The following is a 17,532-nucleotide window of genomic DNA, read 5'->3' on the forward strand; positions in this document are numbered from 1 at the left end:
GCATGTTGCAAGATAATTTTTTTCTATGAGTTACTAATATTTTTTAAATTTTGTGCTACGATTTACCAGTGTGAAGATATCTTGTAGAAATTGACAATGCTAATTTCTCACTTCTATATGTTTCCACAAATCTTCAGAAAATTCCAAGTGTTATTACTGCCTTGAAGTGCTGTGGCTTTTGGGGCAATCCTAAACCATGATGACACAGAATTTTTTTGATAGGCCTTGTATCAGTCCCTGACAAAAAAGATGAACGCTTGCCAGTCTTTTTGACGAGGTATTTCCATCACCATACTTGACACAGTCACTCTACAATGATCTGAGTGGGAAAGGAATAGTTTGGATTTGTTTGAAAGAGGGAGTTCATTTTATTTGGAAAGGTGCATACAAACTGTCAAAGCTAGAATCTCACTGTAAGTGCCACAGCATTCATACTGGAGCATTTTAGCTGGATTTTGTTTTTCCCTTGTGAACTTCAGAACACTTAGCACTCGATTAATTTTTATTTTCTACATACCTAGAAGTTAATTGGGGCCATTTGAATCCTACTGATGGAAGTCAAATGGCCCTTATTAAGCACGAGGAGCTCTTTAGAGCTCCATTAATGCTTACCTAAAGTCCTGCCAGAATGATACTTTGCAACTACTCCTTTTGCAAACATTATGAGCTTCCTGGAAAGTTTACCAGAACAGTGAACCTTTTAAACATTAATATTTAAAATACTAATGTGTTTTTAAATTTAGAATGGAGTTTGTTGATGTCTACTATACTGATGGGTAAAAGAATAATTTGATATTGTATGGATATGTGAGAAAAAATGTGACATTCTGAAGGAGTCAGCCTTGGAACCTGGTGGGCATTAGAGCAAATATTCCTTTTCCAGGGTTGCAACTCCTTGGAGCCAGAATCTTTGACACCATGGAGATTCTATAGTGCCCCAGTCTACTGAATCCTCTTGTTCATGGCAGTGAAGGCAAGAACCTACAGGTTCTGTAGGGGTTAAATAATAGCTTTTTGCTAGGAGCATTTCCCAGTTTCCCTCCCTGCCTTCTCACTGAAGTGTTCATACAACTGTACAATATGGTTTCATAATTCTACCTCATTAGTTTATACTCATTTACCAACATTGAATTCCATATGCCCAAAAACAACCTATAATGTATTAGAATAAATTTTTGGCTTTGTGTTTTGAAAGGTTAAGTAAAGCAGACATAATGGGTCTTGCTTTCAATATCAGTTTTAATCAGAATACAGGATCTCCAAAATTAAGACCACTATATGCAATTGTACTATTTGTTTTCCCAGTGTTCAAGTTCAGAAAATTGAAAATGTTAAAATACAGATCCATATTGTTTCAAAGGCAGTATTAATAAGTATGATCACATGGGGTTTTTATGAACATTCATTTTTGGGGACAGAGGAACAGTACTGCTTTACAGAGAGCCCAAATTAACAATAATGAAAGACAGAAGCAAACATTCTGATTTAGGGATCACTTTTTACTTTCTGGAGTGGAGTGAGTGTCATGCCACTTCCCATTATGCTTGTATTTGGTTTTGGAAAGATTCCAGATTGAAGTTTAATATGCACCACTGTCCAAATGCACCTTAGATGGCTACATTACTGTTAATTGGTAGAAAAACTGACTGCCTAAAAGGATGGAAGTGCTTTACACTGCAGTTCAGGAGCCTTTATGGCCAGGAGTAGTAACAGAGTACTAACAGTCACTCTTCAGAATAAAGAAATGAAGGCTAAATCCACTTTTCATGTATAATAAATGCTGCAGAACGAGTTGAGTAGGGTGTGGGTTTCACAGTTAGACACAGCAATGTGTTGACATGTTTATTTTCATCCTTGCTTAGTAGCAAAATGCTAAATATATTCTTCTTTGGTTACATTAAAGTATGTTTGCTTTCAACTTTGTCCTTGGGTTGACATGTGTTTGTTTTATTTTTAGCACTTGAAAACCAACACAGTTATATCCCTATAGGGTGCAGTGGAAGCACTGGAATATAGCATGAGAAAATGAAATCAGATGCTTAATACTGAATTGTTGCAGGTGAAGGGGCAAAGATCTTGATACTGGTTATGACCACAAAAAACAAGTGGACTGAATATTGATTTGTTGGGGAAATCATGTTTATGTGCTTGCTCAGCATGAACTTCTCTTGAAAAATATAAAATAGAGCTATGTGATAGAAGACTGTGCTTTCTATGCTTTTGTGGGTGGTTGTCAAGTGTTTAGTGTTCATTGAACATGAAATTTCTGTGAATTTGTAATAGTGTTTTATCCTTCCAAGCTTATCTTGGTTTTGTGGAAGGTGAGAGAAACATGCAAAAACACTTCATGTGAATTATTGGCGACAGAAATCTCAAAGGTGTGCAATTTACTCACCCAGAAAAAACTACCCTTTGAATTACATTTTATTTCATGGGGCTTTTTAGAGGGATATAATATTATCCTAACTTTTAATGTCAACTTGAAGTCTTTGAAAGACTATAAATTACTAGTGAGCATTAACAATTAGGCATTAATTTGAATAAAAAGATTTTTTTTTCTAAAAATGAGCAAGAATGATCTGAGAACATGAGTTTGGTACATTTTGTGCCACTTAAGAAATGGGAGCATTTACTGAAAATAATGTTCTGAGGATGAACAGGAGCTACCCAGTGAATAAAATAAAGTATGGAGTTACAGGAACCAGTGCTGTTTCAAGCCAAACTTGTTTCACATGCACAGAGTTGGGAGTCTTGTAGGATATTGTGGTGGTTTTGGCTGGGAAAATGTTAATTTTCTTCACAGTACATAGTTTGGGGCTACATTTTGCATTTGTGCTGAAAATTGTATTGATAAGAGATGTTTTGTTATTGCTGAGCAGGGCTGACATTGAGCCAAGGCCTTTTCTGCTTCTTGTACTGCCATGGAGACTGGGGATGCTTGGGAAACTGAGAGGGGACACAGCTGGGACAGCAGATCCCAGCCCACCAAAGGGGTGTCCCAGAGCATGTGACAGTCATACTTGGCAAATAAAGAGGGGTGAAGAAGGAGCAAGGGAGGGATGTTTGGAGTGGTGCCTTTTGTCTTCCCAAAGAACTGTTACTGGTGATGCAGCCGTGGTTCCTGGGGATGGTTCAGTGCCTGCCTGCCCATGGGAAGTGGTTCATGAATTCCTGGTTTACTTTTCCTGTGCATGCAGCTCTTGCTTTCCCCATAAAACTGTCTTTATCTCAAGCCATGACTTTTCTTATTCTGATTCTGATTCTCTCAGCCATGCTGGGAGATTGAGGTGGTGGGGAAGGGAGCGAGTGGCAGCGTGGTGCTTAGGTGGCAACTCAGCTTAGACAGTGACAAATATTGACCCAGAGCAGCATCCACAAGTGCAGAAATGGAAGACAAGTAAGGGAACAATACAGAGCTAGATTTGAAAGTCTGGACACCAGTTGAGAAATTATGCAGTTAATGACCCCGAGCAGTCAATTAAAAAAGCCTATATATTACTTTGTTCTGTTGCCTCTAGGTATGAAGAGAAAATGAAAGGACATTGTGGCCTTTTTGCCAAAAGCAACACTCAGGAATGCAAGCACATAGAGGAAGCAAGTCTTTGATATTTTATGGGAAAATGAAATAAAATTTATTAGAAATTAAAATAAAAAAGATCTATTCTTGTGAATGTGTGTTTGGGAAGGTTTTACACAGATAGTCAACACACCATTTAGTTTCCTTGATAAATAAAAAGTCTCAGTCCTAGGATATACCTACATAATACAGTTCCAGTTGTTTGAGGGTAACAGATTAATAGTACAGTTGAAGCTGAGTTTCTGCAACAGCTGCATGTATGACACCTGGAACCAAGACAGTGTGAGGAGCCATGGGGAAAAGTCATCTGTGGGAAGAGACTTCAGGAGAGATGTCCAGATTTCACTCCCTGTTCTATTCTTCCACATGAAATTGCATCTCAGGTGGCTGCACTAAGTTTTCTCCTATAATTTCCTAGAGTTTCGAAGTCCTTGAGTAATTTCTTCAATTTTGGAAGGTGTACCTGGCCAGTATGACTGAAGTAGGGGCCTTCATCCTTCTCTAGAATGGGCAAGCAAGAGACATTCTCTGCTGTTCAGAGAGAGCTTCTGTTCCTATCATTTGCAAATTAGGAGGGTGGGAAGTAAGGGGAAATGTCTTTTACATACACTGTAGCCTTTGCACACTCTGCTCCCCAGCTGTATTCTACCTGCATTTGATTTCCAAAGGCTGGCATTTGGCTACTTTATGGGAATATATCCCTTCCCATCTCACTAGACTCTATCATGATACTTCATCTGATGCCTTGAGAGGCTACCTAGAGTGGAGGCTAGACGGTGCCAAAGGAATAAAGTAGGTATTTATTAAAAAGGCCTTCCAAGGATACACCTTGGGCAGTACAAGAGTCTGGCCAAGGCTACACTCAAGAGGGATAACAGATGACACATTTTCACACTTTTATAAGTTTTGGTCCATTCACATATTTGGGCTAATTGTCCAATTACAGCTTTAGGTTATGAAGTCTCATCCTCCCAGATTGTTCTCAATTTGCTGTTGTTTATAATTTTTGGGCTGGAAAAGGATTGTTTTATTTAACTAAGCGGTGAGAACTTGCTAACCCTTTATGTGAAGTTCAGAGTTATATACTAATGCAGCACAGAATCTGGATAATATGAAAGCTAAAACTTAAAGCATCACATCCTTGTAGGGTAGGTATGGCACTAGTGGTGCAGTCAGTCTTGTCTGGCACGTCCCATGGGCCTGACTCCTATAAAACTAATGCAAAACAATGGAGTGCACTTGGTACCTTCAGTTTTCTTCCATGGTTGTTCTTTTTTGGTGGCTGTTGTTTATTTTATTCTGTAAGGGAAGAGTAATCTGTTTGAACAAAGGAACTTTCCAAACCTTTTATTGTCAGATATCCTTTGTGGCCCATGTCCATTAAAGTGTACTGATCTGTCAAATCAGAGCAATCTTTTCTTAATGTAAAAGAATAATATGACAAAGAAAAGCCATCTTTTGAAGTGATGTCAGAAAACAATTTCTTATTGGTATAAATTGACATTGTAAAAGAAAACAACCTCATTTGAGGAGAAGGAATTGTTTCAGAATACTACAGAAACAGCTATTCCAGTAAAGGATGTACCTTTTCTCTTTCCATTACTACACTTAATATTCCATTTGGTTTAAAAATTGATCTATAAGGTTGTAATGCTGGCTTCACTGAAACCAGGTAGGTTTGATTTCAAAGCTCAGATCTCATAGATCCAAGCCTGGAAGAGAATGAGAATCTTTTTTCTTATTGCAAATTATTAACTTCTTTAGCCTTCTATACCAGTGCCTTGTGTTATTGTGGTCTTGACCTCTTAATTCTACGTTTGGAGAAACCACTGTCCTGGTTACAGTAGCTTATATCCCTGTTATATCTCTTTCCAGTCACTGAGTCATTTTCTGTTTTTAGATTGTACTTCTTTTTAGCTTATTGTTATGACTAAATCCTACTGACTTTCTTCCCACAACTCTTGTCACTAAGTAAAGTGGGAAATCATGCATTCTTTTCTTATAGCATATATCGTGCCTTTGTCTTGCCACCCAAAACACAGGGAGAAAATACCTAGAAAGGGTTAAGAAAGAGATCTAAAAAGTGCTAGAGACAGGCTAAATGGGAAGGAGCTGCTGCTGCAGCCGGTCTTTCCCTGGTGTATTACTGCCTGAAACTGTATCTGCTGTCAATTATTGATAGAAAAACCTGTTTCTGGAGAGCTGACTCCTCAGATAGTTCCAGCAATGCAATACTAACGGTAAGTGATTTCATTTTGCTACTTCTACTGCAGAATTATTTAAAATCTGTTTCAATATCAGTGGGAGGTCTTGGTATGACTGTGTATTTTGCAGTATGTAATCTTGTCAGCAAAATCCATGATAAATAAACGTTTTGCACTATCAGTAATTGTATGCAGAAAAATTTGGTATATCACCCTGCCACATGCTGCTGCAAAGGTTCATTTTGTTTGTGGTTGTTTTTTTTCACTATGACTCTACTGCAGACTATGTTAATTGAAATCCATTGCCTTCAGTTTGAACGCTCATGCATTCTGTCCACCACATATATTTGCAATGAATTATTTTTCCAGGATTCTTGTTCCTTTTCTATATTTTTTATGCTTTTTCTGATCCATCCTTGAGAGCTTGCAGTTGATCTTTCCTTATAACAGAGAACTAGATTCAGGAGCATCTACTGAATGCAGTAAATTGTGAGCTGTTAGTTGGACAAAATGTACTTGTGGAGAGCAGCATGAAGCATTTTCTGTGGCAGTGTATCTGTATATCACCTGCACAGGAATCCCGGTTTCTAAACATGTGAATCCTGCATGAGCTGTGGAATATGAAGTCCTACCTCTAGACAGCCAAACAATTCTGAAAGTGATACTTGAAGCTTGTATTCTTTGACAAGAAGGAGAGAAATTTGGAGGCAACTCAGTAAGTTTGAGTTGTAATCTCTACTATGATGAAAGTTTGATTTAAGTGGACTCTAGTTTTGATGTGGATGAGACCAGAGTCTTAATTATAATTCTGAATTGTGTCACCAGCAGGTCTGTCCTGGAACTGAAACATCATGATATAAAGTCCAAAAAACTCAATAGAAATATCTGTATTTACTTGACTAGGTTACAGAGAAAATCCTGTATGCTTGATCTCATTTACATTATGGACTTGAGAAAAATTTTGTCATTTTTCTATGTGTCTTCAGAATGGTGGGACTAGGAAATTTCCTGAAGAAAGCTTTTTCTTCCTTTGAGCAATCAAAGGAGCTAAAAGAATTGGGAAGAAATGTCATATTTGTCAAGTAATATTCAGAGTTCTGCATCAATGGCCAACAATGAATGCCAGTTTATTATCCTTTTTTTTTCTATTTGGATGTCAGTTGTGATCGTCTCCATTCTCATCTGTATTGACACTTTGCATGAAACTTTTTCTGAAAGATTTACTGTTTTAGTTATTAGGTGTGTTGTACTATTTCTATACCTTTAGATTTAAAAATACCTTTGACTCAGTTTGGTGCATTTCCTTTTTCCTTATCTGTGGTTATAAGGCAAGTATGCTACTCTCTGGCTACATAAATTCTTCTATAGTGTGAAGGGCATGATATGTCTGAGAGAGTCAGAAGTACAAAACAATAAACTTCATAATTTTCTGCCTAGGATAATATGATAAAAAAAAAAAAAGTATGTGGCTCAGTTCCCAGTCATGTTTTGTTTTGGCTGGCAGTGATGTATGTTGCTATATCATAATAAGAAATTAAGTTATTCGTTTCTTTTGAATATTTGAAAAGCAGTTAGCTTTGCAGCCAGCATGCATGTGACTATATAAGTTTATGCATTTCTTTTTCATTATGAATGCACCTTTAAGAAATATAAGATTAAAGCAATGGAAAATAAAATTGAGCCTTGCTAAATGAATAGAATATCTCACTCCTCCAGCCTCTAGTTGAGGACTTTAATTTCAGAATACTTTTCAAGTGCAGCTCTTAGCTCTTAATCTTAAACCAACATTTTTTTTTTTTAATTAAAAAAAAAAGGGGAAGAAAAAAAGTAATACACACATGCCAGAATCTCTTACTTTTAAGTGTAGCTTTTTGGACTTGACCAAGATGGATGAGGACAAGACTAACCGTGATATTGTTCCAAACTTGGAACACGGCTTCTGCTGTGATTAAAGCAATGGAGGCAATAGTTGTGCTTAGGGCAGTTCTCTCCTCTGGTTTTGGAACTATTTTAAACTATATTAAAAAGCTCTGGTGCTGTTGTCAGTATGGGCTCTGCAGCTCAGAGGTGGTGCATGATTACTCAATAAATAAACTACTGAATACTACAGGGTTACCTCAGTAATGCTGTACTTATTCAGAAAATACATTATCCTTATCCCATGAGTTCAAGCAAATCACAGGAAATTGCTTTTTTTGTAGGCTATCCTCATGATTTAAGTAAAACTTAAAGCTAGTGTTTATAAAGTCTGGTACACTTCACTTTTCTCTCTTATTTTAGATATTCAAAGTATTACATTCAGGATCAATATTTAAGACATTATTTTTCTAGGCTTTGTGACTACCTACTGTATTTCTCTACAGGTGAGCAGTATTTGCACAAAATATTCCTATAGGAGAATAATGGAGTCTCATCTCACTGCCAATGAGGATAGTTACTCTATTTAGATCCGCTACAATGGATAAAATAGTGTGACACAAAGGGTTTGGAGCCAATCCAGCCTTTTAAGGGAATTTCTATAAATCAGGTCAATTCATTTAAAGAAGCTTCTGAGGGCTCTCATCCTTTTGAAACTGCTTGATGTTCTCCTGTTTATTTATGTGCAAAAATATTTTCAAATCAGTGGTACCCCATTGAGCCCCAAGTACTAAACTGTGGGGAGGAAAGCATGTTTTTGTGAAATGTTTTATAGCTGCTGGCGTTTCTGGTTCATTTATCAGCTGTTTGCAATCTCTTACTAGCACTGAGTGTTGGCTGCAGTAGCCTCAGTGATATTGTAGGCCAGCTGTGAATATTTCTGACTGTCACTTGTTCTTTTCAGAGTAGAAGTACATGACAGTCAATAAAATGTTAGAGATCTACCAACACTCATACAAGCATACAGGTATTGCTGTGGAGCTGAGCAAATGATTTCATAGTTGAAAATGTCAAGATAATGTGATTAAGAACTTGGTGATCATATAAGAGCACCTTTTTTGTACTTTCATGGTCCAGAAAGCTTTGAATAAATGTTTCTTCTGATTGCAAGAAACTTTTTTTTGGTGATTTATTCAAGACCTGATTATTGTCTTAACATTTGCACATCTGATGCTGAAACTACAGGCTAATGTCTGCCAATTTAAATTTCAGACTGCTGTGGGAGTGTCACCCTTGTTGTTAAACTAGAAAACAATGTTATGTGGCAACATGTGAATTAGGATGATGTAATCTTCAATCAGAGTTGTCGTGGGCCGTGTGAGAGGATTGCAGCCCATGTCTAGTGATGCTGAAATGAATCTATGAATTGCAGGCTTGTAAAATATGAGATGAAATTATGCAGACCAGCACAGGGCTGAAGTGTGTCTCTTGTGATACACAGAACTCTGTAGAAATGAATTTAACCATATTTGTGTTCTTGTGTTCCTGAGCTTGAGGTTGTTTTCACACTAAGTCAATGCTGCCAGCTTGAAGCAAGGGAGGGGAGAATATGATGTGTGAGGGGGAATGGTCTAAAGATATCTTTTTCTCTTTTTTTTTTTCTTCCCCAAGATCCTTAGCAAATCTCTCCCCAAGGTCTATTTATAATATAATGAATCACTGCAAACATATCAGCTTCATTAAAGGATCAGTGCTTTTTATGCTAAGACAGCTCTGCTGCTATATGTGAAATGTTAAATTGTTCTATCTTGTAGATCCCTAAGGCCTCTAGCTCTTACTAGAGAAATAAATCTTTTGAGAAGTGAATGATAGAAAAAGAAAGGAGTAGTATAATTCCAGCAGTGATTAGTGTGTGGTGTACACAATTTGAAGCTCTGCCTGGTAGCTGTTGGTGTGTGTTGATGTGCTGTGATGAAGAGCATGGATGGCATACTGCAAAGTCAAAAGAAGAGCAGAGATGCTCCCACAGGTGGCACAACTCAAATTCCTCATTTAACTCTCTCTTGTTTACCTTTTCCCCTACCAAACCCACAATGTTGATGTCACACTTCAATATTACTATGACACAGGATCATTATGGGATGTTGTCATCTCTGTTTCATTCATTCAAGGCCATGGCTCTCTCACCACAGAGAGTGTGAGTCCCTCAGTGAGTGTGGCTTCCTGGCCTCGGTCCTCAGCACAAAGCAAACCAACATCCTTGTGCTGTTTGGTTCAGGGGAATGCTTCATTTGAGGGGACAGGGCTCCAGCCCTCCTGTGGGTATCTGGTTACTCAGCTGTGGCTTGCACAGCTGATGGGGCTGAGGCTCTAATGGTGTGTTGGAAATGCCTAAGCACACCAATGCTGGTTTAAATGAAGGTGGAATGGTTGTATATAATATATTTATATAAAACCATTATATATATATGAAATATTAAAAATGGTTGTATAAAATGGTTCTATAATAAATAGAGATTGGCTTCCATTCAGCAGTGTTCAGTAGAACTTACTGTGATCAGGAGGTAGGAACACTTTATATTCCAGAGTTAGTGAAATGTTCTGCTGTCAGATTTATGGTGCTATTGACACTTAGTGAAGTGGTGAACAAGCTCTATGCATTGTCTCAGCTTTTTGCTGGCAGAGAGTAGAACATGAAAGCTGATTTTTTTTAGCAGCAAGGCAGAGATATGTATTTTCTGAAACTTAGATTTTACTGTATAAAAACATTGTTACACTTGCTTGTTTGAGCTATTTTGTCAATATTTTTCCTTGCCATTTTGAATGCTAAATAATGTTTATTTAAAGTTCACAGCATTTTATTTTTGCATTATTGATTTTTAAGTCATGTAGATTCTTTTCTCTTGCCTTGTCAATTAATATATTTTCAATGTTTTACTGAACAAGTAAAAGATTCAAACCTTGACCTTTCTGTACTTTTCTAATTTGGTCTCACTTTCTTTGATGGTCCTTGTTCAATATATAAACCATAACTATGAAACTCTATAGTACTCAATTTGCTAGCAGTCTGAAATATGTTATCACATTAGAAAGGGCTTTTGAAGGGTGAGAATGAGCTAACAGATAGTCACATTGTGTGCTCTGCTATGAAAGTCACTTTGAAAGTCATTTTTTAAACAGAAAATCAATCTTCAGATTTGAAAGATTTGACACTGATTCAAATTTGGCCAGTGTTTTGAAGTTTCATTTTGGAAAATGGATGAATGAAAAAAGAAGCAATGTTACTTCAAGACAACACTGAAATTTTAAAAATTGCTTCTATGCTCAGTTGTGGTCTCTGTATTTTGTGAGTAGGAAGTGATTAATGCCTGTGAAACTTTGATGTGAAACTTCCACCATTTTAACAGCTTCCAATTAATTTCCTGTTGTCTGAATCAGGCACTCTATACTTATGATTTCACAGATGTTTTGTGATATTAAACAATAAAAAAATTCAATCCAAAGCTGTGAAGTGCTAAGTCAGGAGAAGACCAAAGTAAAATCTGTGAATTAACTCTGCAAAGCTCCTGGGCCTCTGTGCCACTGCATGTTGCAGCCTTGGAGCTGGCACTGAAGGGTCTTTTCCTGGCTGGACTCCAGCCATTTAAAACAATGCTCTGTAGCTTGGCGTGGTCATTTTCCTTGGTGGCTTAGGGAAATGGGAATGCTGGCCATTTGGATAAACTAGTTCAGACAGTTGTTTTACAGGACTGCATGATTTGAAAAAAAGTGTAAATCATGCTGTTTGGATTCCTTTGTAGCTTGTACCTGTCCATTTAGCAAATCAAACACCTGAGAACTCTGTATGATCTGAAAGAGCTGCTTAATAAATGTCATATCTCTTTGGTGGTGGGAATGAAGGATGTTTAAATTAATAGACTTCATTTGACTTCAGAATATTTTGAACCAAGCCCTAATTACATGCAATTTTAAGCCAGCTGACAGATAGCCTTTTAAAAACAAGCTTGTCACTTTGACATATCAAGCCTCAAAATGAAGACTACTTTTTGCATATAGAATTTCTCTGTAAGAGAGAACCTGCCGCCAAATTGTTCTTGTTTGTGGCAGGAACACTTCAACATACATTTTATAAGGCCATATATTAAAAATCATGAAAAGGTAGGAGACTTTTAGTTCTGCAGTTCCATTACTGAAAATTGTTATTATCTTGCCGAGAAGGGTCCTGAAAAAGGCATTTTTCTCTATTAATATCATTTTGAATCTGAATTTTATATCTTAATTCCAGATCAACAGTAGATTATAGGTTTGCATAACTGCAATAAATTGCACACCCCTCACTAGGGTGTGTCCAGACTTCCATACTCTAAGATCTAGGGATAATTGATTTAAATATTAGATTGAAAAATCCCAGAGCTCAGATGTTTTCTAGGTCAATGCTCTGAAGACCATATGTTAACATCTTTCTTTTACCTGTTTCTGTGAAATTTTTGTTAATTTGATTTTCCTGCTAAGTGAAGAGTGGGGATTGCAGCACTGTGATGTTGACCTTCCATCTCTGTGGTCACCTGCCCAGTCCTATAACTGTATCTCCAGTGTGTCTCCATTTCACTGTGAAAGCTCCTTATGTCAGAAGCTTTGTGGGTTTCCTTCCAGCTCCTCTGCATTTGCAGACACTTGTGACAGCACTGAGTAAATTGCACTAATGGGCTCAGAGGAAAGCAGTCTGCTAGTTTGAAAATCTGTTCTAAAATATTCCAGCTCACTGTTGATGAGTGAGTACTTATCTGTACCCAAAGAATTCAGGAAATTACCCTGACAATCCATTTTTGTAGCCTTTCACCTAGGTATGTAGGATGTTAGCTGTCTTTGAGAGGTCTTGTCATATGTACCATGGCTTAAGAGCTGAAGTCTTGTTTTCTGTTCATGTATGTAAAGTTAAACACATGTATAACCCATGGAGCTTTTCAAACTGGGCATCAGTAGTATCACAATTGCTTAGAAGGAAGGAAGTTCTCATTGCAAACAGTACACTAAGTGATGTGTGGAACATAGAGTATTTTGTAGCAGGTGATTCTACCATTCTGAGAGACTAAATATATCAGATTAAATAATTTTAAATGTGCATATGCAATCTAGTCTCTTTTTTTCTTAGGGCACACTGTTGTGATTTCAAAGTTACTGGTGTGATCCAAACTAGGTTGAAGAATCTCACTGTCTTGTTTGGAATAGATTCTCAAATTGCACTACCTTACTTTCAGTTTGAATTTGACTCTCCTTGCTCTTTTTTGATCTGATTTATCAAACCATTTTCTGTGATACTTACTGTTTGGGGGGGAAAAAGGGGGTGGGGTCTAATGACATACAATTACTATTTAGAGATTAAAAACTTTCCAATTGCATCAAGACATAAAGTGAAGGTTCATAAAAGGCAGAGGTCACTTGTGAGCAGTCTGGAGGGGAAAACCAGGGAAATTAGAGAGGGATTTGTTAAAAAATACCTGCATATAATCTAGGCCAGAAGAGTATTTTTCAGGGCAATTTACTAACTTATTATGATACACTTAATTTGTGTAACAGCATGAAATATTTTTAAGTTTTGAGTTTCTAGAATATACAATACACAATATACAATTTGTCAAAGAATCATTGTATTAACTATGAAACCACTTTTTTCCACTGTCCTCTGCTCTTTACCATGGCACTGTTCCTTTAAATGGACTTGAGCTTGAGCATCTGCTATGTTCTCTGTCCATGTGCAACACTTCCCTCTCCAGCAAGAGTATCCTGCCTCTCCTGTCCCTGGAGGAAAAAAGATCCTTTTTTCTTTTTCTTTTTTTTTTTTTCTTCCCTTTTTCTTTTAGTCTTCTGTGCCTTTCTAGGACAGAAATGTATCTTTCCTACTGTCACTCTCACACCTTTGCCAGGCAGCTGTAAAGATAACATCTCATCTTTTTTTTCTCTGTGGAGCACATTTAGTCCAAGTGCTTGTTTATATAAGAGTGTGCTAACCTGATGAAGATGCTTTCATTTCTTCTTCACAAGTCTTTCTCCCTTTATATGTTAACCATTTTTGTTCAGCTACCCTTGAATCTGTATGGTTGAGCATACAACTTCCCTAATTTATGTGTATCAGGATTTCAGGAGGGAAATGGCATATGCAGCAGGAACTGCAATCCTTTTCTGCCTGAGTGTGAATTCAGAGATTTCTGACAGCTGACTTGCTCCAAAAGTCCCAGTTTGAAAATAGAATACTTTTTCCTATGTTATTAAAAGCAATCTCTTGAAAACAGCTCTCTCAGGTAGGTTATGTGCAAGATATGCCTCTGCATTATTGTAGCTGAATGAGGGTTATAGGTTATGCTTATTTTATAAGCAAAAACATGTCACAGGTATGAGAACTGACTCAGAATTTGATGCAGTCATTACCTGACAATGCTGCTGCTGTTACTGTGCATGATCTGGGTGAGTCCTGCAATCAGCTTTGGCCTGTGACTGGCAAAGGCTGCCTGCAGAGCAGTCTGTGCTGCTTTTCCTTCAGCTCTGCTCTGACCTGGGAGTAGGGCTTGGCAATAACAACAAATAAGAGGATGTGAGCTAGAAGACGATACCTGGGGAGAACCTGAGTCAGGGAACGAAGTAACTTTGGGATGATTTCTGTGGTGTAGAATTAAAAAAGAGCTGTAGGAGCTTGTGGCTGCCAGGGCCTGTCCTAGTGAATTCTCCTCCTTCCAGCTCCCTCCCCTCAGCACCTGCCCTTCATGTATTGCTCTGAGAGGTGTACTCCTGTCTCTCACAAGTGATCCATTCCTCTGCTTAGAGAGTTGGTTATCTAAGGGCAGTTAGAGGAACAGTTGCAGTTTACCTGGGAAGGCTGCAGCTTCCTCAGCAGGGTGGTGCTAGGTTTTCTTGCTGCAGAATTGGAGCATCTCATGCTACTGCCCTGGGGATGCACAAAGCAGGGAGGTCTAAACAGGGGTAAGTCTACTGCTCCCATGGCTTAGCCTACAATTCACAGCAGCAATTCACTGCTCTGAGTAATATATCCCTCCAGATGACATGCAATGTCTCTTGACATGTCATGTCATGACTCTTGATCTGTCACTTGACACGGTGGGAAAAAATGCTGAGACTGTCCCATTTCACTGTACCTTATGTGGCCTTTGGAAAGGAGCAAAGGGAAGGACTGCATCCTATGTAAAATATTTTGGAAAACTAATGGTTTAGAACTGCTGGTGCTTTGGTATTCAGTGAAACACTTGGTTGAAGATGGACTACTGAAGAGAAGTCAAGGAGTTGTAAAATAATTTTTAATTATTACATACAAGCTTAAATCAGAATACGAATATTTATTGGTATGGAATTGTGCTTTTGAACAGTAAAATCCTCAACTAAGTTTGAGTACAGAGTACAGTCCCATTACCTTGTTTTCCATATGGCTGAACTACTAATTGTTCTTGGAATACTCCAAAGGTAGCTATAAATCTTTGCCATCCACTCATCTATGTGTACAAAAAACGTGAGTGGTCACAGACCTTGACCCTAAAGAGTATTGTTTTGAGAAGTAAAGAATAGTGTCTATCTAAAGAAAAGCAGTAATTCAGTAGTGTGGTGCAGTTTGGAATTTTATGGTCCACCTTCAGAACACAGTGTGTTACAGTAACTTTGGGCAGATAATTTTCTGTGATACTAAGATGAATGAAAGTTGTATGAGCTGCTCGCTTTTTATTAGCATATCATAGCTTGTAAATCATGCTGTGTTAGTAAAGGGCTGGCGTTTCTCACAAGGCAGTGTTAGTCCACTTAACATTCTTCCAAATTTATTGCAAGTTTTTAGTCAGTACAGCAAAGAAATGACTGCCATGCATTTTTGTACATTCATAGAAGTCCTTAATTGGCTAACAGACGTACTTCAGTATTATTCCCAGGAACTGAACATGTCTTGTACTCTGGTGGTATTCTTAGCCTGAGAAACAGATAACATGCAATAGCCAGTGAGTCACTGTGCCCAGCACTGCTTTTCCTTCACTGTGGTTTTAAGGAGGACAAATGCTTTGCTTTCCCAACTCTGTGTCTAATTTTAGTATGCCAGTGGGCCCAAGGACTTTCAGGCCACCTTCTCAGATAATGTCATCCAAAACATTCAAACTTCAAAATGGCTGGGAGTTACATGCTGTGCTGTCTGACATTGTATCTGTGTATTAAACATCTCCTGTTCTTTGTGGATAAATACTCAGGGGCACTAAATGGACATGAGGGAGATATTTGTCTTGTTACAAAGCAGAATTTGACTCCTGGTATATTTGTGACAGTCATAAAAGAATCATAATCTGTTCTTTTTATGCTTTTGCATTATTGGGCTATTAAGGGTAAATGTCTGTCTTGAAAGGAAGTTAGATCTTGGAGCTCAAAACATCTGCTTTTGTAATTTCTTAAAAGATAGGTGACTTGTCCAGAAAATACATCTCTCTCTCCTCTGTTGTGTGCACACACACAGAGAAAAAGAAAAGGCGTGGACTTGTAAGCAATGTTTTAGTAATTTCCTTAATGCACATCTTGTCCAGTCTTAGGACCACATATATTTTGCATCCTAAGTCATGGCTGAATTTGACTTTGCTGTAATTTTCTGCTATTTATAGTAGAAGAAATCCCTTGTGCTCTCTATAAGTTATTTTAAATAAGTCTTGCAATCACCAAAAGCAGCAATATAAACTGATCTAAAGCTAGTGTGAGGAACTTTAGCTACACATATAACTGCAGAAAAGAAATGAAAGCTTTTAAAGATCAGTAACATCTTAAATATGTTTTGAAAACTCGTAGATTTGTTTGAGGCAGCCTGCCAAAGACAGCATTTATTTCCTTACAGACTTTGGTATAGTAGTTCTGCATGTTCAAAGTCATGTAACAGTGTGTTTAGAAGTGATGGATTCCCAAGGTTTTTTTGCTAATATTTTAACCCATTGTTCTTATGGTGCTTAAGCTGGACCTAAAAAACTTAATATGAGTTATTTTTCATGTAGTGCTGTGTTCATGAGGGAAAAAAGGAAAAGGGAATTTTGTGTGTAGATGTAAAAAATAGCATTTTATGCAAATAAATGTTCGCTTTAAAAACTGAAAATTTAAATGCTTGTCAACCCAAAATGTCTTCAAATCATATCTGTTGTGTCATGAAGTAGTCATGAAACTGCATCCACGTTACCACATGGTTACTGGACAATTGCTTTAAAAAACATTGAAAAGTAAAAGAGAAGAAACAGATTATTACTGTGATTTCAGTTATTTCCCACTTGGTATTGAAAACCTATCACACAGTGTGTCTGATTTTAATTTTTTATTTAAAATATGGGTTTAAAGTATAAACCACTAAATTCATTGAGCTTTATGGAGATAGAAAGTGGCATTATTGATCGAATTCGGTGTTACCTATTTTCATGTCCAAAATGTCCCATACCCAAATGAAAATCAGAAAAAGAGGTAATATAATTTCATTTTGAAAATTATCACCGCAAAATTATTTTTCCAGAAAGAAAAGAATTGAACTGCAATGAATAAAGTTTTATATTTACAATAGCTTGATCAATCTTCTGAAATAAGCAATTCTTTATACATGCAATTAAAAGTGTTTTCATATTTAGTTTCCTGCTATTTACTCTTTTCTTTTCAGGACTTGTCTATGACAAAGTCTCTCTTATATTTTTTTAACACAGGTATCTGTCCATTCCAGAACTAATATTTTCTACAACCAGAGACTGAAATGGCATGGCTGGAGTTTTAAGTAATTTGGCTTTGACAGTTTCAGCCTTTGCTGAGAAGTTGGAACAGAATTTGAACTCCTTTTCTGCACTATCCTAGGTTATAATGCCATCCTTTCCTAATGAGGGAGGTATGCTAATCTTG

At 37.3% G+C, this 17,532-nt stretch overlaps 1 protein-coding gene across 6 annotated transcripts in view; it reads left to right on the forward strand.

Annotated features, from left to right (window-relative positions):
• The window catches only part of TTLL7 (tubulin tyrosine ligase like 7), a 65,213-nt gene that overhangs the window by 2,406 nt on the left and 45,275 nt on the right, over positions 1–17,532 (forward strand). For all 6 annotated transcript variants that reach the window (XR_009418980.1, XM_059478319.1, XM_059478318.1 and 3 more), the window contains one exon: positions 17,343–17,518. Coding sequence is in view for 5 of the 6 variants with exons in the window: in XM_059478319.1 (XP_059334302.1) it covers positions 17,494–17,518 (25 nt within the window). In the remaining variant the exon portion in view is untranslated. The remainder of the gene's footprint in view (positions 1–17,342; positions 17,519–17,532) is intronic.

The sequence above is a fragment of the Ammospiza nelsoni genome, chromosome 9, assembly GCF_027579445.1.
Source record: "Ammospiza nelsoni isolate bAmmNel1 chromosome 9, bAmmNel1.pri, whole genome shotgun sequence".
NCBI lineage: Eukaryota > Metazoa > Chordata > Aves > Passeriformes > Passerellidae > Ammospiza > Ammospiza nelsoni.